Source organism: Leopardus geoffroyi, chromosome C2, assembly GCF_018350155.1.
Source record: "Leopardus geoffroyi isolate Oge1 chromosome C2, O.geoffroyi_Oge1_pat1.0, whole genome shotgun sequence".
Taxonomy (NCBI): domain Eukaryota; kingdom Metazoa; phylum Chordata; class Mammalia; order Carnivora; family Felidae; genus Leopardus; species Leopardus geoffroyi.
The window spans coordinates 80,993,527-81,015,546 of NC_059333.1; the positions used below are offsets into that span (position 1 = coordinate 80,993,527).

The 22,020-nt window shown below is 40.9% G+C and overlaps 2 protein-coding genes, 4 non-coding genes and 1 pseudogene across 12 annotated transcripts in view; 1 reads left to right on the forward strand and 6 right to left on the reverse strand.

Moving 5' to 3' along the window:
- The window catches only part of RFC4 (replication factor C subunit 4), a 32,787-nt gene extending 26,142 nt beyond the window's left edge, over window positions 1-6,645 (forward strand). For all 6 annotated transcript variants that reach the window (XM_045502650.1, XM_045502652.1, XM_045502649.1 and 3 more), the window contains 7 exons: window positions 852-971; window positions 3,401-3,544; window positions 3,736-3,856; window positions 4,501-4,626; window positions 5,890-5,970; window positions 6,051-6,167; window positions 6,248-6,645. In XM_045502650.1, the coding sequence (XP_045358606.1) occupies window positions 852-971; window positions 3,401-3,544; window positions 3,736-3,856; window positions 4,501-4,626; window positions 5,890-5,970; window positions 6,051-6,167; window positions 6,248-6,343 (805 nt within the window). In that variant the 3' untranslated portion in view covers window positions 6,344-6,645. The remainder of the gene's footprint in view (window positions 1-851; window positions 972-3,400; window positions 3,545-3,735; window positions 3,857-4,500; window positions 4,627-5,889; window positions 5,971-6,050; window positions 6,168-6,247) is intronic.
- Window positions 6,394-13,153, reverse strand: EIF4A2 (eukaryotic translation initiation factor 4A2). Of its 2 annotated transcripts, XR_006718449.1 has the most exons (12): window positions 12,535-12,654; window positions 11,688-11,733; window positions 11,469-11,601; window positions 11,049-11,188; window positions 10,085-10,253; window positions 9,865-9,974; window positions 9,521-9,664; window positions 9,084-9,221; window positions 8,748-8,837; window positions 8,445-8,524; window positions 7,902-8,008; window positions 7,066-7,192 (listed from the first exon to the last, which is right to left on the reverse strand). XR_006718449.1 is itself a non-coding variant. In XM_045502646.1 (11 exons), exons 1-11 carry the CDS (start codon window positions 12,561-12,563, stop codon window positions 7,048-7,050), a joined length of 1,224 nt encoding a protein of 407 aa, XP_045358602.1. In that variant the 5' UTR covers window positions 12,564-13,153; the 3' UTR covers window positions 6,394-7,047. The 2 variants fall into 2 exon arrangements, 1 of the variants encoding a protein (XP_045358602.1); XM_045502646.1 differs by lacking the exon at window positions 7,902-8,008 and having other exon boundaries at window positions 6,394-7,192; window positions 12,535-13,153.
- Window positions 8,582-8,721, reverse strand: LOC123576293. Its single transcript, XR_006701301.1, has one exon. It is a non-coding gene; the product is annotated as a small nucleolar RNA SNORA4 (small nucleolar RNA).
- On the reverse strand, window positions 8,900-9,031 carry LOC123576284. The gene has a single exon (XR_006701294.1). It is a non-coding gene; the product is annotated as a small nucleolar RNA SNORA63 (small nucleolar RNA).
- LOC123576313 lies at window positions 9,297-9,472 on the reverse strand. The gene has a single exon (XR_006701320.1). It is a non-coding gene; the product is annotated as a small nucleolar RNA SNORA81 (small nucleolar RNA).
- LOC123576319 lies at window positions 11,290-11,358 on the reverse strand. The gene has a single exon (XR_006701325.1). It is a non-coding gene; the product is annotated as a small nucleolar RNA SNORD2 (small nucleolar RNA).
- LOC123610348 lies at window positions 12,772-18,073 on the reverse strand (annotated as a pseudogene).
- Between the last annotated feature and the right edge of the window lie 3,947 nt (window positions 18,074-22,020).

The following is a 22,020-nucleotide window of genomic DNA, read 5'->3' on the forward strand; positions in this document are numbered from 1 at the left end:
TTTATTATTTTTTTTTTTTTTCAACGTTTATTTATTTTTGGGACAGAGAGAGACAGAGCATGAATGGGGGAGGGGCAGAGAGAGAGGGAGACACAGAATCAGAAACAGGCTCCAGGCTCTGAGCCATCAGCCCAGAGCCCGACGCGGGGCTCGAACTCACGGACCGCGAGATCGTGACCTGGCTGAAGTCGGACGCTTAACCGACTGCGCCACCCAGGCGCCCCATAATTGAACATATTTAAAACTATCTAGATGTCCAGTAATAAATTAAATTAAGCAAATGGTACAGTCATAGGATAGAACATCATAGAGCTTTTAAAATGGTATTTATGGGGCGCCTGGGTGGCTCAGTCAAGCGTCCAACTTCCTCAGGTCATGATCTCGCGGTCAGTTAGTTCGAGCCCCACGTTGGGCTCTGTGCTGAGAGCTCAGAGCCTGGAGCCTGCTTTGAATTCTGTCTCCCTCTCTCTCTGCCCCTCCCCAGCTCGCGCTCTATTTTCTGTCTCAAAAGATGAATAAACGTTAAAAAAAAATTTTTTTAATGATATTTACAGTGGTTCTGATGACATGGCAAGATGTTCATGATATAATCCTAAGTGAAAAATTGATTTAAAATGTTATAAATTATGTGATACCATCTTTTTTTTTTCCCCATCTGCTTTTTAAACTGCATGGAAAAAAACCTATGTCTATGCAAAAGAAAAAATATAAAAGTGATTGTGTGCCTTCTATTATAGTGTTTACTAGGTGGATTTTAAACTACTTCAAAATGTGCCATTTTTAAAATGTAGTTTAAACCTTGGTTATTTATATGCTGTATGATGTTTCATATTTGTTTCATTTTGACATAGGCCTGAGTTGTTTCGATTGAGAGTTCTTGAATTAAATGCATCTGATGAACGTGGAATACAGGTTGTTAGAGAAAAAGTGAAGAATTTTGCTCAATTAACTGTGTCAGGAAGTCGTTCAGAGTAAGTAAGCTCACTTTCCCTTCTTCATCCCATGTCATTGCATGTAAAATACTTCTCTGCCAAATGTCCAACTCCTTTTTCTTTTTTAATTTTTTTTTTAAATTTTTCTTATGTTTATTTTTGAGACAGAGACAGAACATGAAAGGGGAGGGTCAGAGAGAGGGAGACACAGAATCTGAAGCAGGCTCCAGGCTCTGAGCTGTTAGCACAGAGCCCGACGCGGGGCTTGAACTCACGGACCGTGAGATCATGACCTGAGCTGAAGTCGGATGCCTAACCGACTGAGCCACCCAGGTGCCCCTTCTTTTTAAATTTTTTTTAATGTTTATTTTTGAGAGAGACAGAGCACAAGTGGGGGAGGGGCAGAGAGAGAAGGAGACACAGAATCCAAAGCAGGCTCCAGGCTCTGAGCTGTCAGCACAGAGCCCAATGTGGGGCTCCAACTCAAGGACCGTGAGATCATGAACTGAGCTGAAGTCGGAAGCTTAACCAACTGAGCCACCCAGGCACCCCTGTCCAACTCCTTGGATCATATCTTTTTTTAAGATTTTATTTTTTTAAGTAATCTCTACACCCTGTAGGGCTCGAACTTACAACTCCAAGATTGAGTTATATTCTCTGCTGACTGAGCTAGCCAGGTGCCCAATTATCTAAATTATTTAAACCCACCAAGTGACCTTTCTATTATAATAACTAATTTTAAATTGTTTACTGTCAAGAGTTTTTAACTGATGTTTTGTCTAAGGAGTACTTATTAATCAAATTTGATAGTTTGGTGGTACACTCATAATAAAAAATCCAGATTTTTGTTATTGTGTTATTTGAAAAAAATTTCAGGTATCTTAAGCTTCAGTGTATATTTCATACTTAGGGTGACCATATAAGTTCTTGTCCAAACTCAGACACTTTTAGACTAAAAGAGGAGGTATTATTAATAATTTAAATAGGACTGCCCTGAGTTAAACAGTGATGTTTAGTCAGCTACTTATACTGCTTAGATGGCAAAGTACCAAGATAAAATTTTTGGAAGCTGGCATATATTTAAATTTGTATCTGAGCATATTTAAGAATTTGTAGAAAGTGATTTTTGATATCTATCTTGGCCTGACAATGCATATAAATCCTGTATTTGATAAGGGACTTAGATCAAAAATATATAAAGAACTCTTACATTTTAATGATAAAAAGAAAACCCAGTTTAAAAGGCAAAGGAACTGAATAGACCTTACACAAAAGAAGATACAGTAGTTCTCCCCCCGCCCCCCCCCCATTATATATTGTTTCTGTGGTTTCAGTTGCCTGCACTCAGCTGAAGTACAGAAACAAATGATCTACCTTCTGACATAATCCTCAGAAAGTCATTACTAGCCTGACATCACTTCATCTCATCACATAGGCATTTTACCATCTCACATGATCACAAGAAGGGTTAGTACAGTCTCATAAGATATTCTGAGACCATGTTCACATAAATTTTATTACACTATAATTGTAATTGTTCTATTTCATTATTAATTACATTATTGTTCATCTTTTCCTATGCCTGGTTTATAAATTGAACTTTTTCATAGGTAAGTATATAGGGAGTATGTGTGAATAGGAAAATACATGGTATATATATTTATATGCCGTTTGGTGTACTATCCCGGGCTTCAGGCATCCAGCGGGGTCTTGGAATGTACTCCCTGTGGATAAGGGGGGACTACTATACAAATGGCCAGTAAGCTTATGAAAACATGCTCATCAACATCATTAGCCACAGAGAAATGCAAATGGAAACCATGATGAGATACCACTTTACACATACTTGGATGGTTGTTATCACAAAGAAAATAATTCATATTGGTAAGAATGTTAAGAAATTGGAACCCTTATACTTTGCTGACTATAATGTAAAATGGTACAAACATTTTGAAAGTACTTTGGCGGGTCCTTTAAACATAGAGTTACCAGATGACCCAGCAATTCCAATCCTAGGTATATACCCACAAGAAATGAAAAAATAGGTCTGTTCAAAACATGTACAAAAATGTTCATAGCAGTATTATTTATAATAGTCAAAACATGGAAAAATCCAAATATCCATTAACTTATGAATGACCAAATAAACTGTGGTATATCCCTTTGCCATATTATTTAGCCATAAAAAGGAATGAAGTAATGATGCAACAAAATGAATGAACCTTGAAAGCATGCTAAGTGAAAGAAGCCAATCACAAAAGACAACATATTATTCCATTTATATGAAATGTCTAGAATATGCACATCTGTGGAGAGAGAAAGTAGAGATCTATGATTGCCTATGGCTGGGAGAGTTGGGAGAAGTGACTCCTAGTGGGCATGGGGTTTTTTTGGGGGACCACGAGAATATTCTAAAAGTACATTGTGGTGGTGATCTGTGAATTATAACTCCTGTTTCTCTGAATCAGTGGGAAGCCATGTCCACCTTTTAAGATTGTGATTCTGGATGAAGCAGATTCTATGACCTCGGCTGCTCAGGCAGCTTTACGACGTACTATGGAGAAGGAGTCTAAAACCACCCGATTCTGTCTCATCTGTAACTATGTCAGTCGGTATGTGTTTTGCCCTGAAGATAGATGCTAGGCAGCCTTATTTTGATAACTCCAATTAGGGAGAAAAAAACTTTAAATGTTTCAAGACTACAGTAATTTCTCCTCTATCAAATCTTGATTTGTTCTTGATAAAAAGGTGTTTGGGGGGAAATCCTTTAGACACTGACTTTCTTTTCCCCAATATTTTACAGAATAATTGAACCTCTGACCTCTAGATGTTCTAAATTCCGCTTCAAACCACTGTCAGATAAAATTCAACAGCAGCGATTACTAGACATTGCTGATAAAGAACATGTCAAAATTAGCAATGAGGTAATTCCTAATTATTGCAATTACTAATTCCTTTGATGAATTCATGTAAAGAGGTCCTGAAAGCATCAAATGTGTTGCTTTAATTTCTGATACCTTTAGGCAAAGTTAAGCTAAAAGAGTGACAGTTGGAAGGTCAAGGAATTATAGCTTCAGCATTCTTGTTACTATTAGAAGTTTATTATATTTTAGAGACCCAGAACTGGGGCAGATTTCATACACCTAATACAAATTCTGCAAAAAATCTCTGCATAATGACAAGATTTTAGTGTCCTAGCTAATGTTTCACTTCAGGAGCAAATTTGGTGATGAAATTCAGGTACAGAAAGAGACTATATAGGCCTAATTCATTTTAACAGAATTTAACCATAATTTGAATCGTTTTTCTTCATGTATTAAATAGAAAATAGGATTCGAAGTGTGGAACATCTGTCTCTGCAAATTTCTTTCAGAGGCAAAAGATCTATATCCTTCTATTGGACTGATTTATAGGACTGATAATATTCCCCTAAAGATGAAAATACATTTTTTTCCCCATTAACTCCAGGCTAAAACATAGTGTTTTTCCACTTTCCTTTATTAAAGCCAAAAGTCATAATTGGCTGTCCATCACTGGTAAAAAAAAAAAAAAATTGTTTTTTTCCTAGGGAATAGCTTATCTTGTTAAAGTGTCAGAAGGAGACTTAAGAAAAGCTATTACATTTCTTCAAAGTGCTACTCGATTAACAGGTGGAAAGGAGATAACAGAGAAGGTGATCACAGACATTGCTGGGGTAAGATTGAAATTTTTAGTTGGCTTTGTGGCTTTTAGAAAATTTTCATCAAATATATACAGAATGCTTAATATGTGCTGGTTTATTCCATTTGGGCAGCTTTAACAAAATACCATAGGCTGAGTGGCTTATAAACAGAATTTCACAATTCTGGAGGCTGGGCAGTCTGAGGTCAAATATATGTATTGAGTATCTGGTGAGAACTAACTTCTTAGTGCCTAGACTCTAGTTTGTGGACTAGACTCACTGCATCCTCCCCTGGCAGAAAGGTCTTTTATAAGGGCACTAATCCCATTCATGGGGGTTTCACCCTCATGCCCTAATCAACCTCCCAACAGCCTCCTACCTTCTTAACATCACAATAGGGATTTTTAATAGGAGTCTTGGGGTTACTAGGTTATAGCATGTGCCAAGTACTGTGCTAGAAACCGTGTAATAAGGGAACAACCTGGAAGCATCACAACACTTCAGGGATGTGGCATTAAAATAGATTTAACAGCTATCCCTGTTCTGACAAATCTCTTCTGGCCAAAAGGTCATACATATATAAAGGGGCAATATCCTACTTACAGAAATCATTTGTCAGGGTTCATCTCTACTAGGATTACTACTGCTACTACTTTTAAAACTTAAGTTCCCAAAGGTATTTTTCAGTGCCGTAATGAAATTGATGGCATTAGTCACCTTTAATTTTCTGGGTACTTTGGGCCTTCTGAGAGCAGTCTCTTATTAGTGGCAGCTTTGTTTGGAAAGGGGTGGGGGCACTCTCCTTTAAAGTCTTTTTTAAACTACTTGGCTCATTTGAGCCACTGGGGTATGAGAGCAGCCAGTAGGGACAATTTTTAGCTGTTCACCCACTGCCCAGATCAGCTATTCTTGTTTCATCATGGGCTCAAACTTGAAGCTATCAGGAGCAAAGGAAATTTTGTAGACTTCACAGACATTAAGGGATTTTTGAAAGCAAAATGCGTCACCCTGGATATAGAATAGTGACTGGACTAATTTAAGGTGGTCCAACACAGGGTAAAAGGCCAGGGCTGTATGGAAAACTCCACTCCCTAGCTTTCTGGATCATGTATCTGGAGTTCAGGATAGAAGCCATAAAGGGGCTTTCCAGCTCTGCACGGGTTTAGTTAGGGTTAACAGCTCTACATCCCATGCCACAGGACTTTTTGCATACAATGAACTACCCTACCCAGGCCTGAGAGAAAAGTGGGTTCAGGCATGTTCAGACCCAGAAACCAAATCTTACAATCTTTTTAGGTAATACCAGCTGAGACCATCGATGGATTATTTGCTGCATGTCAGAGTGGCTCTTTTGACAAACTAGAAGGTGTGGTAAAAGTAAGTCATCACTTCACTCATAACTATGGGGAAGGGAGAACTTAAAGAATCACCCCAAATGCTGTACTTTCCTGTTGCAGAATTTAATAGATGAGGGCCATGCAGCCACTCAGCTTGTAAATCAACTTCATGATGTGGTTGTAGAAAACGATAACCTTTCTGACAAACAGAAATCCATCATCACAGAAAAACTTGCTGTAAGTAGGCACCTGTTTGCACACTTCAGCAAAATGTGGAACTCCAAGGGAAATTTTACTAACCTTTAATTTTCTTGTAGGAAGTAGACAAGTGCTTAGCGGATGGTGCTGATGAACATCTACAACTGATCAGCCTCTGTGCTACTGTGATGCAGCAGTTAACTCAGAATTGCTGAAATGTTCGTAAGATGTTTAAAACTTACACAAATAAAATAACCAAAACACCTTTAAAGTGAATATACAATTTATTTAACATTCAAACTTCATTAAGACATGTGCAATATGGCAATTTTAATTACTGGGGGTTTAACCCTACCTAGGATATGATTGCTTGCTGGGGCTTAGCAACAGGGTCCAGTTCACACTTAGCACTAATTAAATACTTTATTGAATAAATACAATACCAAACAAAATGCATTCAAATGCTTTCTAAAAAAAAAAAAAAATCAATTTTAAAGGCCTTTCTATTCAGGCTAATGACAAACACAATAAAGGCAGATATGCTAGTTTAACATAATTGGCTGATTTTATACAGCACTTATATCTTTTAGTCCACAAGTATATTATTAAATGATAGAGAACATCTAATACAACCATTTCTACAGAACTAGGAAATAAATTTCTAAGAAAGAAAGATTTTACAGACCCCATCTTTTATACCCAACCCCAACAGTCTAACTCTAAAGAGGATAAAGCCAATGCCTTTCTCCTCACAAGAGCTCACGACTAAAGTCGCTTTGCTATCAAAATCTGTATTTCTGATCCGTTATGAGCATTGAGACAAGATTCAAATATTCCCAAAGAAAGAAGCACAATGCACGTTGTGATCGCCTATTCAGCAACAGCGAGCACCGCATTCAAAACTATCTCATCCCAGGAATTAAATAAGGTCAGCCACATTCATTGGCATTTCCTCCACTGTAGTATTGTAGAAAGTCTCAATGTCACGAAGAATCCTCTTGTCTTCTTCAGTAACAAAGTTTATAGCCACACCTTTCCTCCCAAATCGACCCCCTCTGCCAATTCTGTGTAAGAAAAAAAAAATCCGCAATTAGAATGTTTCTTCTCAAATTCAAATGAACTACTGAACATGATGATCCACTTGTTAACCATCAGCTGCTGTTTACTTAACAAGGTTATAGTTCGTGCTTCTAATTGGAGCACTAGCTGCTAATCAATATCTAGAGAAAAAAATCTTCCTTTGCAGTTAGTGCCAAAAGGATTCAAGGCTTGTCTGGCTGCAAAATGAGATTTTATCAGGTGTCTTGAGCACTACTTTTAAAGCAGATGACAGTATTGTGTTTGGGGTAGTGAAATTAAAGCCCATACCAAAGTGGGCCAGCCAAGAGCAGATGTCAGCCTGGGACAGATGTAAACACCAGGGATAAAACAAAAAGAACAGTTATGTAATCCATTTCGACGCACCTCTGGAACTGTAAACTGTAAATACAAATGCTGCAAGGTTAACTACTGCCTAAAACTCACAACTTTTTCCAGTGGGAAAACAAGTATTTGGTATGGTAACCCAAACTTATCACTGCTTTTTTGCTCAGTTTCACACGTTGTAACTCAAATTATTCAAAACGTGTTTACCTCCAAAACAGCTTTCTACCTTCCTGATAGAAACCAGACAACACAAACCACCTACTAGACTAACATACAAAATGCCTTGGCTGGAGCAACTTAAAAATATCAAATAATCATGACAAAAGAAAAACAAATATAAATACCGACTCGCTCTTTATTCAAACAGTGTGCTGTTTCGCTTATGATTCCACGTCCTAAATTACGTCAACGCCGTTTCTGAGCGCCATCTCGTCATCAACTGCTGCTATCGACTCCTGTATTTTTTAAAAAGTCTTTTTTTACATCATATAACAAAGTACAGTTCAATTTACTTAGGGATAAAGCCACTATAACTAAACCAGGGACTGCTCAAATTGCTACCAGACAACACCAAGAAAATCCCAACTACAGAGGAATCATCGAGAAAGCACATGGACACAGGAACTTCACTAAAAACTCAAAAATAAGCTAAGACCAACAGATCTAAACAACCAGATTTGTATGTATTAAGTCCACAATTTGGGCAACATTTACAACTGTTTTCCCACTGTAAGATGACCAATCTTCCCAAGTACAATTTTAGTTACACCTTACCAAGTTACTAAGTCTTTTTACTTCCCTGATTTGAAGTTACCTTTCAAATAAATCAGTCAGTAGAAAAGCCATACATGAATTCCTTTTCCCAATGCAGTCAAGATGCCACCTACTCACCTGTGAATATAGTTTTCACGATTGGTAGGTAGATCATAGTTTATAACCAATGACACTTGTTGCACGTCAATCCCACGAGCCTGAAATACAGTAATATAATGTTCAACTCCAAAAAAAAAAACCCCACACAGCTATGTAATGTAGGCCACAAAATAGTAGTGAACTATGTTAAGTGGTATAGCCCACTGTGGAGTGTGGTCTGTTCTTTATTCTCCCAAAGAGCCCAAGTTGGTAAAGGTTATTAAAAAACCTTCCCCCCAAAACAAACTTTTGGTAGATTAAACAGAACAGTAAGAGACTTACCAACAAGTCAGTAGTGATCAGAACACGGCTTGACCCTGATCGAAATTCCCTCATGATAACATCTCTTTCCTTCTGGTCCATGTCACCATGCTGCAAATTAACAAACCTTAATTCAAGAATCACCAGTCAAACCAATATTTAACTTTATTGACATGTATGAGACCAAGCGTCCCTGGCTGCTACAGGAGTATAGCAGACAGGTATAGTTAAGAAACAACTTTATTTTGAGCAGGGGGAACGACAACACAGCACTTAACAGCTATATTGTAGTCTAAATCCTGCTTTAATGAAAATACAATACTGTAATTACCACTGCTAGGTTACAACACCTCTTACCAGAGCAGAAACTGTGAAGTCCCTGGCGTGCATTTTCTCAGTGAGCCAGTCCACCTTGCGCCTTGTATTAAGAAAAATAACAGCCTGAGTAATCGTCAGGGTCTCGTACAAGTCACAAAGTGTATCCAACTTCCATTCCTACAATATTTCAAAGTTAACAGTTATTAAAATCTAGTTTCCAACTCCCATGAGAAATTCATTGTTAGGCCTAATACATATAGCACCAAATCTTAAGACAAAGGACACTGGACATTAAGAAAGAGGTCCACCCCAGTCTTTACAATCTAGTGCAGTTATTTTTCTTCTTGTGTGTACTCTGCTAGCATTACTACAGAAACTAAGACAATCTTAGGTTCTGTAATTTTAGCACAGTGCTTATACAAGAAGGTTAAAAAAAAAAAAGCTACATCTTAATGTCTAGTAATTAGATACATTACCTCTCTTTCAACATTAATATAAAACTGTTTGATTCCTTCAAGGGTCAATTCTTCCTTTTTCACCAGAATTCGAATTGGATCTCTCATGAATTTTTTGGTCACTTCCAACACATCAGTTGGCATTGTGGCAGAAAGCAACACAACCTTAAAAAGACCATGCTTATGTTACTGCACAAATAACACACTTTCACAATACTCAAAAAACAGACCAGCCTCACTATGAAACTGTGTTACAGTTCTGCACCAATTGCTTTAAGGGAAAAGACCAACATTTCAATTGCACTGCAACCTGCATTAACCAAAGTCCCAACTACTATAGGAGAGGGAGTAAAATTAAAGCTCACCTGAATACTCGTATTTAATTTTTGGAAAATCTCATAGATTTGATCCTTAAACCCTCGGCTCAACATTTCATCTGCCTCATCCAAAACAAACATTTTGATCCATTTTGGAGCTGACAAAGACAAAGCCATACATACTATCAGCTCTAGATCGGTAAGAATAGGATTGCAAATTTTAATTTGTAATAGCAAAAACAAATTATATTCAATCAACAATACTTACAAAGGTATCTTCTGTTTAACATATCAAACACTCTTCCTGGTGTACCAACAACAATGTGTGGTGCTTCAGCCTGCAGTTTTTGCATTTCATTCCGAACATTGGTTCCACCAATGCAGGCATGACAAGTTGCTCCCATATAGTCTCCAAGGGCCAGAATTACCTTTTGGATCTAAAAGCCAATACCCTTAGTTATTATGCAGCAGAATTATAGGCTGTGACTAAAATTCCAAAGCACAATGGCAAATATCTGGTCTGCAAATAGCTTCTATGCATGCACAGCACTTAACTACTTCCAAGCTTAAAATGCAGACTGATCTAACACCTTCCTGATCTAACACCTTAAGGTGTCTTCCTTATGTCTTGTCAAACTTGGAATCTTGTTGCCCCAGATACCAGCTATGTTAATTAAAAGATCTGAGTTCAATCATTTCCTACATTGCTCTTCATTGTGTAGGAAGGGGTAAATAGTGGAACAGTGGAATGATCTCTGCAATTACATCTAGGACAACATGTGGATACTTAAGTTTTCCCCAAGTACTGGAATTTGTCATTTTGACCTTAATAAAGCCTAGTTTTATTAGCAAGGTTTTACTTCAAAGCCAATATAGCAGTGAGCTTTGAAAACATAGCATGCAACAGATGCATCACAAACTACTGAGACAGTCAAAGAACATGTCACTGCAGTTTTCATGTTGCACAACTGCATTCAAACTTCAAAATGGGAACAGACCTAGTCCACCCTGAAAAGAAAACTTTGGTTTCTCAAACCTCTTACACAACCTTGCAAACCATACCTGCACACCCAGTTCCTATGTTGAACTTTCAACAACTCCCTGCATGCATGGACAATTAAAAGGAGGGCTCTAATAGGACCGATTTACACTAAGTTTTAAATTCTTCACAGTTGTGAAACCTGAAACCTATGCAACACGCAAGCAGTTTTTTTGAACTACACTATCAATACCTGTTGAGCCAGTTCTCTGGTGGGGGCCAATACTAGTGCTTGGGTCTCCTTGAACTCAATCTCCAACTGTTGCAGGATGGAAATAGCAAATGTGGCTGTCTTGCCAGTACCTGACTGAGCTTGAGCAATCACATCATACCCTAAAAAAAGTAGGATACATATTTACCGATCCCACATCAAACCGCCACTTCTAGTTCACACCATGTATTCCGTTTGGAACATTAATTATGCCCAAATCATCAAGTGATCAGCAATGAGCATTCTCTTCATTTCAGGTCAGTCCCGAAAGATGATTGCCATCATTTCACTTTAAGGAATACAAACAGGTGCTAGTCCCCCAGAAGTTATTTTCCCTTTTATGGTCCAGGTCTATGTAGAACAGTTAATTCATTTCTATCAAGTGCTAACTAGTTCTTTTACCTTTAATACAAGGAATAATAGCTCTCTGCTGAATAGCTGAAGGCTTCTCAAAACCGTAAGCATAGATGCCCCGAAGAAGAGACTCCTTTAAATTCATATCGTCAAAGTTATCAACAATCTCATTCCAGTTGCTCTGTAAGTTACATATAAAAAAGACCGAGTAAGTGGGATGAACAAGCTCACCTTTCCACCGTTTCAAAATCCACACACATTCCTTACCTCGATGACACCATCGGGGTCCATTCCCTCTGGGCCTCCATGTTCTCTGCCGACGAGAATACTGCAGTTAGAGAAGTTCCCTTTCCCACGTCTTCTCAGGGGCACACCAAGGGACAGCCCTATTCTAGGCGGCCTCCTCGGGCTACCCTCCCCTACACGTGTACACTCTCTAAAGCACAAGAGGGCCCGTGCGCGCCTGTCCGAAGGCCGAGAACAGGGGACGCCCGGAAAGGCCCCACGGACGGCGGCCCTTCCCCCCCAGGCCCGACCGCCGGGCGCTGCCGTCTCGGCTGCAGACCGTCTCGCGAGAGCTCCACGCGCTGAGCTCCGCCCCTTACACTGCGCAAGCCGGGGTGATTGACGCGGGCCGAGGCCTGGCAAGAGCTGTGCCAACGGTTCGCAGGGACCCCGTTGCCGGCGCGGTCCCAGCCGCCTTGTGGTGGTGACGAGCGGGCGCCGCTGTCACCCTACCCCCCACCCCACCCAAAGTCGAGCACTACAATTTGCGCCATCCGCCGCCAATAAAGCTTTCGGCCCGTTACTGTGTACCGACTGCGGACTGCGCCACCCCTTTAAACGTGGCCCCGTGGCAGGGAAACCGGCCGCGGTTTCAAAGCGTCTTCGGGAGAAGAGAAGACACCCTCCAACACCACTCCGTTTTTGTACCCTAGTCACCCCACAACCCAGGCCCTACCCATCATGGAAGCTTCTCGAAGGGCAGGGGGGTACTGCACCCCAAGGAAACGCCCATGAACCCAGAGCTCCCTGCCCCACGCCGTCCATTACACTGTCCGCTCGCGTCATATGACCTTCACCACAAACTACCACCACCGAGAAAGCGCCATACCTGTTATAATCCGCAGAGCCACCAGACATGATCCGAAGAAACACTCAGCGCCCGACTGGAAAGACAGCGGTACCGCGCCACCCGTTTTTTATAGGCTCGCGGCCGGAACCCGTTTTCTGCGGAGGAATTTTCTTGTCGCTCTTCGGTCATCCACAAAATTGTGATCCTGGGGTCCTTACCTCAGAAAATGTCCTAAGCAAGTGGGTGGGAAAATCCAAATTTAGTGATTTCTGGATCTTACAGGGCCGCTGGAAATCCCAGGACCTTGGGGGAAGGTCGGGACTCTTTGCCTTGCGGCGGAAGAATATTGCAGCAAGGGGTGGCCAAACCAAGCTCCCGGCCCGCCCCGCTCCTACGGGGTTTCCGCGTCCCTGAAGCAGAGACGGCCGGGGGAGCCGAGCGGGACCGGGAGGCGGAAGCCTGGGGCGGTTGCGTGCTGGGCAGCCGCGTTTCCCCGCCGACCAGTGGGGCCGAGCTCGCCGTCAGCCGCCGGCGCTCGGGGCCCGCGACTGGGGCACGGCCCCGCTCTGCACCTGGGGGGGGGGGGGGAGGAGGGGTTCAGGTTCTTCCGCCGCCTCCCGCCGCTGTTCAACTCGACCGTGAAGAGCCTTCTGGCCGCTAGCTGAGCGCTGAACGTCTATTCAGATCTTAAAAGTGTGAAACTTCCTGCGAGGGAAGATGTCGGCCACCCAGCTCGTCCCAGAAAACCCGGTGCACCGGAGTACATTGTGCCAAGCGGGAAAAAACTGTATAGTGTCATTTACAAATGTCTCTGGAGTAGGCAACTCTGTTCTCATGTTGCCTCTGGTCTTCTCTCGTTCTCTTTTTAAAATAACAGTAATTTTAACGTGTGAGGAATGCCCGATAAAATCACTGAACTTTTGCAAATGCTTAACAGCTAAGGAACGAGTAATTTTCCTGTGATGCAGGAATGTAAATGGACGCTTCCGGCAGCTACAGCTCCGTGTCCCTTGGGGACTAGATAGATTTTTGATTCTAGTCTATGTTGGTCTTTTTGTTTTTGTTTTTTCAAAAGGCTTTGAACTCTAGTTGTTTAATACCTAATGCATGTTGATTTAATGGAAAGTGAGAGCAGTACAACCCTTGCTGCTTAAATAAACTGCTTGATTCTTTAAGCCCCAGAGATTTTCAACCGTAGCCCTAACCCAGGCCTGTTGAAAAAAAAAAAAAAAAATCAATGTATTTAGTCATTTAACTTTAAAATGCTACCCACACTGCAAGATATTGTCAAGGGAAACATTTCCTCATTAATTCAGACAACCAGCTAAAGTCAGCTAACTAGAAAAACTGACTCTTAATTTTATATGTATATGATAGTTAATTCTAAATATATTTTTTTCCAAAAAATTTATTTGAAAAATCCTGGCGTGCCAGAAACTGTGACTAAAGCTAATACCAAGATGACAAAGTAGACTTGGGCCCCAGTTTAGGGCTGCTGCTCCTTACCCATTCCCCTGTAATAATGATCAAATTCAGATTTGATGTAATGCCAGACATTTTCTGAGAATGGGTCAAAGATCCTTACTGTCTCATCTAAAACCTACTAAAACTCTCGGGGGATATAAGAAACCCAAGGAAATACTAAATCAGAAAAATGACCAACCATTTAGTCTCACTTGAGTCCTAAGGGTGAAACCAATGAATCACAGGGTGAAATCAATCAACAGTTAACACCTAATTGTTGAGTGTTTACTTTAGATTTAGCGCTACTGTTACATGCTGTGGAGGATTTCCAGAATCTCTTTTAAAAAAATAAATAAATAAAGGTTAGATTCTGGTTTAGATCACAAGTGCTAAAGAGGTTTCAAGGTAAAAAAAGGGGAGGGGGGAGGCGTCCCAATCAAAAATCCAGTAAAAATCCACAGTCAAAAGCCAAAGCCACAGTGCCTGCAGCGTTACAATGTATTTCTAATAAATGCTGTGGTTACGGAACATTTGCATGTGGTTACCAAATACCACTAAGTAATAAGTGAGTTAAAGATCCAAAATATACATGTTAACAAAGTTTGTATACCAACAGAGAGCATATTCTTTTATGGTTATGATAAACTTTCTACTTACCTGAGATCTAAAATTAGATAGCCTTCTCAAAGTCAACTGCATCTGCTTCTTTGCTACCCCAGATCATGTGAGGCCATGTATACTCTTCAGTAGCCTCAACTGACCATTCTAAATCCAGCTAGCAATTGTAAGCCATGTTCACCAGAGGAAATCCAAGAATTAGTACGAATTTGTCAGTACAACAGAACCTTCAAAACATTAGGCTTTATGTTGATGGTGATGGCTCCTTACAGAAAGTACCAGGTATTCTTTTGAGGTTCCCACATTATTTCAAGTCCATCTGTTGATCTTAGGTGATAGTTACGCATTTAAAGCAGTGTCCTGACAAGCTATTGATATGCGCAAGTTTGTTAAGGCACGTGCTTTGGATCTTTCACCAGTTTATTACTTGTGAATGTCATTTATTATTTGGTAAACATACCACATAATACGTGCTGTTCCTACATCGGTCATTTAAGTGTTTAAGAAGAATTGCCTTGAGCTGGATAGGGACAGTCGTGCTACTTACCTCTTTATTATTCAGTTGCTGGAGGAAACAAGAGGCTAGATTCTACCTGAATATAGGCGGTGTCCACTGCAGCAATTTAGAGGGCAGCACTCACTGACACAATCTTCACAATAACTTTGAAAACACTGTGCATAAAGATAAAGATTAAGAGAGTTGAAGGAGATGGAGAAAATTAAGAGGACCACAGAAGGGAATGTGGAAAAAGACTGGGTTTAAATCTGTTAACCCAACATCCTTAAATTCTATTGTGTAACCAAGATATGGAGGGTTGGGTTTTTTGTTTGTTGTTTTTTTTTAGCTGTACCTTCATAAAGACTAAAATAAAAACACATTATTGTATTTCAAATCAGTACATCTAAAACTGCAGCATACATAAAAATCAATGGGAAGATCTGCTTGAAATGCAGATACAAATGGGTGCTGCCCTCCCACCAAGATTCAGATCTGATCTGAGGTAGGGCCAGCTTTTTATTTTGAAAATCTTGAAAACTAAAGAAGAGTTGCAAGATTACAGTAATGAACGCCAAATGTTTCTTGCACTTACCAACTGTTAACCGTTTACTATATTTGTTGTCTTTTGAGTTTTTTCTGAACTTTCTGAAGTTTTAGGCATAGTAGTGACACTTGACTCCTAATACTTCAGCACTACATCCTAAAAATATATTCTTCTTCTATAAAACTACAGAAATATTATATCCCCCAAGTTTGCTATTACAATAACACCTACAAAGCTATCAATATTCATCATTTCTCAAATGTCCCCATAATGTACTTTATAGCCTTAAAAATAAAATCTAGGACTCGATCAAGGGTTAACCATTATATTTAGTGACCCGGTCTCTTTAGTCTGTTTTCATCTAGAACAGTACCCCCCTTTGGAGAAGGGATTTTCTCATCAGAAATTCTACCACAGGGGTGCCTGGGTGACTCAGTCGGTTAAGCATCTGACGCTTAATTTCGGCTCAGGTTATGATCTCGCGGTTCGTGAGTTCAAGCCCCAAGTCAGGCTCTGTACTGACAGCGTGGAGCCTGGATATTCTCTCTCTTTCTCTCTCTCTCTCTCTCTGCCCCTCCCCCGCTCTTGCACACCTGCACATGCACACACGTGAATGCGCGCTGCCTCCCTTTCAAAATAAATAAACCTAAAAAAAGAAATTCTAATATATATATAAAATATATATATGGTATATGTGTATGTGGATTGGCTTGCATTTCTTGTGACCTCATTAATCTAGTGTGGCTGTGTTTCCTGTCTTCTAGCACATTCAGTTTTTGAAGATTCCAGACCTGTTTGGTTTTGTTTCTTTGTTTTAGAATGTCTCACACTTTGAATGTGTCTGATTGTTCCCTCCTTACTAGATTCAGTGTCACCATTTTTTGGTAAGAATATTACATCTAGGTGGCAAAGCATCCTCTTGAGTCCATCATAACAGGAGATGTGTCGTGTTAGAGTTCCCGTTACCCCCAAGTGATTCTGATTCAGGTTCATCTACAGACACTTTGAAAAACACCTGCTTGTAAAACCTGTTGAAATTTTGTGTGTTATTTGAAGTCATGAGACTTGGCCAGAATTCTGTATGACCAGCTCTAATCCTTTATTGGAAGTGCTAAAACTATTAACAGATAACTATTATGGTATGTAGCCTGGGGCCAGGTCCTTGCAGACAACAAGAAAATGAAAAAGGCACCCTTCTCACTTTCAGTCCTACCGAGAAAGGAAAATAAGCACACAAAAACAGCTTAAGAGAACATTTCTCAATCAGGTGATCAAAGATTAGAAAATTTGACAATACTCAATAGAAAAACACATACTCTTCTGTTGGTGGGAGTTTAGTGAAACATTTTTTGAGGCTATTTTGACAATATGGTGAATTAAAATGCACGTGTCCCTTGACCCAACAATTCCCATTAGGAATTTTAGCCTCTGCCTATAATAGCACAAGAACCCAGAATCTGCCCTGCCCTCTCCCCATTTCCCGCTCCCCGCCCCGCCGCAAAGAAGAACATCTGTTCCTTTTGTCACTATTTTAATAGCAAAAAACCTAGGAACAGTCTAAATGTCTATCAAAAGGAGACTGGTTAATGAGTTGTAGGCCATGCACATTACTTAGCCATTGAAAACCAATGAGGTCCACTTTTCTCTTCTAAGAAGATGCAGTGGACACACTTTTCCCTATTTCTCCCTTAAAGCACAACTAAAACCCCCGGACGTTGTGGATATAGCAGACACAAGAAGGCTGAGAGGGGCAGAAGAGGGCAGGCTGGCTGGAAACCTTGAGAGGGACATGTGAGTTCCCTGGGTTTTTGCTCTTGCCTCCCATGTCTGGGTGGTCTGAAAGCGGCCATGCGTGGCGTCAGGCGGTGGCCGGATCGAGACCGGTCTCGCCCTGCGGGACGTGCTGCTCACGTGCTCTGAGCTGCTGCCAGCACTGTGGGTGGGCTGCGTGGGCCTTGAGTCGGGTGCGGGACGAGCACTCCCATAGGCACTGCCCGGGCTGCGGAATTGCCCGTGGCTCTGGGGTCCCTACAAAAGAAGCCGCTGAGCCCACGCGGCTCTGGGTGGTAAGTACTTGGGGTCCCAACACCTGTTTGGCGGTCGCCTGCCCTGAGGGCGCCTGGCTGGCTGTGCCTTCCCAGGCTGAGGAGGTGAGCTCTGGCCTGACGGTCCAGCTCTGCTCGTACACAGCTGATGTAGTGGTCAGGGTGCTCTGCTCCCCGGGCCTCCCTGTTTCTCCCTCGTGGGAAAATTCCTTTTTCTTGAGCTGCAGAAAAAGCTGGTGCTTCTCTTCCTGGGGGGGGCCCAAAGCTTCTCTGACAACTTCAGAATCTGTTCCTGGGTCTCCTCGGGTGACATTCTCCCCTCCAGCTCCTTTTTTTCTTCCTTTTCTCCTTTTCTTCCTTCGTCTTCTGCCCCATCATCCTGCCCACCTCTTCCATTTCATGCTCCATGTGCTCCCACTGAAAGCCAGCCCCGGGATGGGGCTGCAGGGAGGCAGGTGTTCAGGAAGGACCGTCCCTGGCCCAGGTGGAAGCCCGACCCCCCCAGCTACTGGTGCCCGGTAGACGGGCAGCCCAGTCTCGACCTCATGCAAGGAAAAAAAACCTTTGCTCCCTGAAATACTCTGTTAAAGGGATGCAAAGACAAGCTACAGCATAGGAGAAAATATTTGGAAACCACATATCTGACAAAGTACGGTTGACCCTTGAGCAACACGTGTTTGAACTGTCTGGATCCACTTACACACAGATATTTTTCAATAAATGCAGTACCATTCTGTACAATGTATTTTGACTTTCTTTTTTTTTAATTTTATTTTTTAGGTTTTGAAATGTACATCCAAATTAGTTGGCATATAGTGCAACAATACGTTCAGGAGTAGATTCCTTAGTGCCCCTTCCCCATTTAGCCCCTCCCGCTCCCCCAGCCCCGCCAGTAACCCTCAGTTTGTTCTCCATATTTTTGAGTCTCTTCTGTTTTGTCCCCCTCCCTGTTTTTATATTATTTTTGTTTCCCTTCCCTTAGGTTCATCTGTTTCGTCTCTTAAAGTCTTCACATGAGTGAAGTCATGATTTTTGTCTTTCCCTGATTAATTTCACTTAGCATAATACCCTCCAGTTCCATCCACGTAGTTGCAAATGGCAAGATTTCATTCATTTTGATTGCCGAGTAATACTCCATTGTATATATATATACCACATCTTCTTTATCCATTCATCCATCGATGGACATTTGGGCTCTTTCCATACTTTGGCTACTGTTGATAGTGCTGCTATAAACACGGGGGTGCATGTGTCCCTTCGAAACAGCACACCTGTATCCCGTAGAGAAATGCCTAGTTGTGCAATTGCTGGGTCGTAGGGTAGTTCTATTTTTAGCTTTTTGAGGAACCTCCATACTGTTTTCCAGAGTGGCATGCAAAAGAGATCCTCTTTCTCCACATCCTCGCCAACATCTGTTGTTGCCTGAATTGTTAATGTTAGCCATTCTGACAGGTGTGAGGTGGTATTTCGTTGTGATTTTGATTTGTATTTCCCTGATGATGAGTGATGTTGAGCCTTTTTTCACGTGTTGGTTGGCCATCTGGATGTCTTCTTTGGAGAAGTGTCTATTCTTCTTTTGCCCATTTCTTCACTGGATTATTTGTTTTTCAGGTGTGGAGTTTGATAAGGTCTTTGTAGATTTTGGATACTAACCCTTTACCTGACATGTCATTTGCAAATATCTTCTCCCATTCTGTCGGTTGCCTTTTAGCTTTGCTGATTGTTTCCTTCGCTGCGCAGAAGCTTTTTATTTTGATGAGGTCCCAGTAGTTCATTTTTGCTACCATTTGACTTTCTTAATAACATTTTTTCTAGCCTACTTTATAAGAGAACAGTATATTATATATATAACATACAAAATATGTGTTAATTGACTATTTTTAAAAATTTATTTCTTTTTTAGTGAACTCTACACCTAATGTGGGGGTCAAACTCATGACCCTGAGATCAGAAGTCACATGCTCTTGCCACTGAGCCACCCAGTTAACTGACTATGTCCATATTGGTAAGACTTCTGGTCAACACTAGTAATTAAGTTTTCGGGGGGGGGGAGTCAAAAGTTACATATGGATTTTTGACTGCATAGGGGATCAGTGTCCCTAACTCCTGCATTGTTCAAGGGCCTACTGTACTAGTGTCTAGATATAGTAAAACTCAAAAACTCAGGGTGCCTGGGTGACTCAGTCAGTTAAGTGTCTGACTTCCATTCAGGTCATGATCTTGTGGTTCGTGAGTTTGAGTCCTGCATAGGGCTCTGTGCTGACAGCTCAGAGCCTGGAGTCTGCTTCGGATTCTGTGTCTCCTTCTCTCTCTCTGTTCCTCCCTAACCCCCCCCCCCAAATAAATAAACATTTTAAAAACCTCAAAAACTCAATAGCAAAAAAATCAAACAATCCTATTGAAACATGAGAAATAGACACGAAAAGCCATTACACGGAAGGGGATGTATAGATGGCAAATAAGCACGTGCAAAGATGTTAAACATTATTAGCCATTTCAAAAATGCGAATAGAAACCACAATGACTTATCGCTATACATCTAGTAGAATTGGCTAAAATAAAAACAGTGACAACACCAAATTCTGACAAGGATGCAGAGAAACCGCGTCTCTCGTACATTGCTGGTGGGAACATAAAATGGTACAGCTACTCTGGAAAACAATTTGGCAGTTTCCTACAAAACTAAAAGAGCAACTATCATATGACACAGCAAATGTTACTCCTAGACATTTACCAGAGAGAAATGAAGACTTATGTTCACACAAAGACTTGTACATGAATGATCGTAGCAACTTGATTTACAATAGTCAAAAGCTGGAAACAATTCAGGTATCTTTCAGCTGATGAACAGTTAAGCTATACTACATCTAGCCATGGAACACTACTTAGTAGTAGAAAGGAAGAACTATTCATTGATACACACACAACCTGGATGAATCTCTAGACTATTAGACGGAGTAAAAAAACCCAACGTAAAAGGTTACCTACTGTATGATTCCATGTATATCACATTCTCGAAAAGACAAAATTATAGAAAGGGAGAGCAAGTTAGTAGTTTCCAGGGTTAAGGAGGGGGCAGGAGAGAAGTGGGTGTGGCGATGAGAGAGCCACAAGAGAGATCCTTGTGGTGACAGAAGTGTTCATGTCTTGTCTGTATCACTGTCAATATCCTGGTTGTAATAATGTTGTGTAGTTTTCCAAGATGTTACTTACCATCGGAGGAAACTGAGGAAAGAGTACATGTGTTATTTCTTGCAACTACGCGTGAATCTACCATTACCTCAAAACAAAATTAAAACTAAAAAATAAAGAGAATCATCACTAAATGTATCATGGTATTCCAGGTTGGATACTGGAATAATAAAACGACAGTGGAAAATAACAACAATGAGGTCACTAGATCTGTACCGGTGTGGAAAGATTGTCAATATATGTTGTAAACGGAAAAAGTTTGTTGAAGAACATTACGTTTAGCAAGATCCTATTTGTGTTAAAAAATGGATAGATATACACATAGTTTTATGCAGAGAACGATGTTATCTTAGTCTGTTTGGGCTGCCATAACCAAGCACCATAGCCTGGTGGCTTAGACAACAAATTTATTTCTCACCGTTCTAGAGTCTAGAAGCCAAGATCAAGGTGCCAGCAAGGTCTGTGTCTAGTGAGAGTTCTCTCCTTGGGTGGCAGAGGGCAGCCTCCTCACTGTGTCTTCACATGGCCTTTCTTAAGTACATTTGGGCAGAGAAAGAGAGAGGAAGTAAGTTTCTCCGGTGTCTTAGCTATAATTACTTCAATCAGACTTTTCCAGAAGGAAACTGATTTCCTCTAGAGGCAATGAGAGAGAAGAAAATTTTTTATTTTCTACTTGACATACTGTTGTTTGGTTTATATTTTTTGTACCATTGGTGTATCTCACATCTATAATTTTTAAAACAATAATTCTGTATGATACGGACTGAACTGTGTTCCCCTAAGTTCATAGAAAGGAGCCCAAACCCCTGGTGTGACTAGATTAGGAGATAGGGCCTTTCAAAGGTGATCAAGTTTAAGTGAGGTCATAAAGGTGGGGGTTCTAATCCAAAAGAACTGGTAAAGAACGGGTGGCTTTGTAGGTGGCTTTTTAAGAAGAGGAAGACACCAAGGGTGTGCATGCGCGCAGGAAAGGCCACGTGCACACACAGTGAGAGGGTATCTGTCTGCAAGGCCAGGCGAGAGGTATCAGAAGAAAAACTGAACCTGGGGACACCTTGATCTTGTACGTCCAGCCTCCTGAACCGTGAGAAAATAAATTTCTGTTGTTGAAGCCATTCCATCTGTGGTATCCTGTCATGGCAGCCCTAGAAGACTGATGGAAG

Bases quoted from the DNA above. Each gene is read 5' to 3' on its own strand.
- EIF4A2 (XM_045502646.1), bottom strand. From the start codon at position 12,563: ATGTCTGGTGGCTCTGCGGATTATAACAG. The intron at 9,222-9,520 runs GTAATGTATCTA...GAAATATTGTAG, and splicing joins ATATTAATGTTGAAAGAGAG to GAATGGAAGTTGGATACACT. The intron at 8,838-9,083 runs GTAAGAGGTGTT...GTTAATTTGCAG, and splicing joins ACTTCACAGTTTCTGCTCTG to CATGGTGACATGGACCAGAA.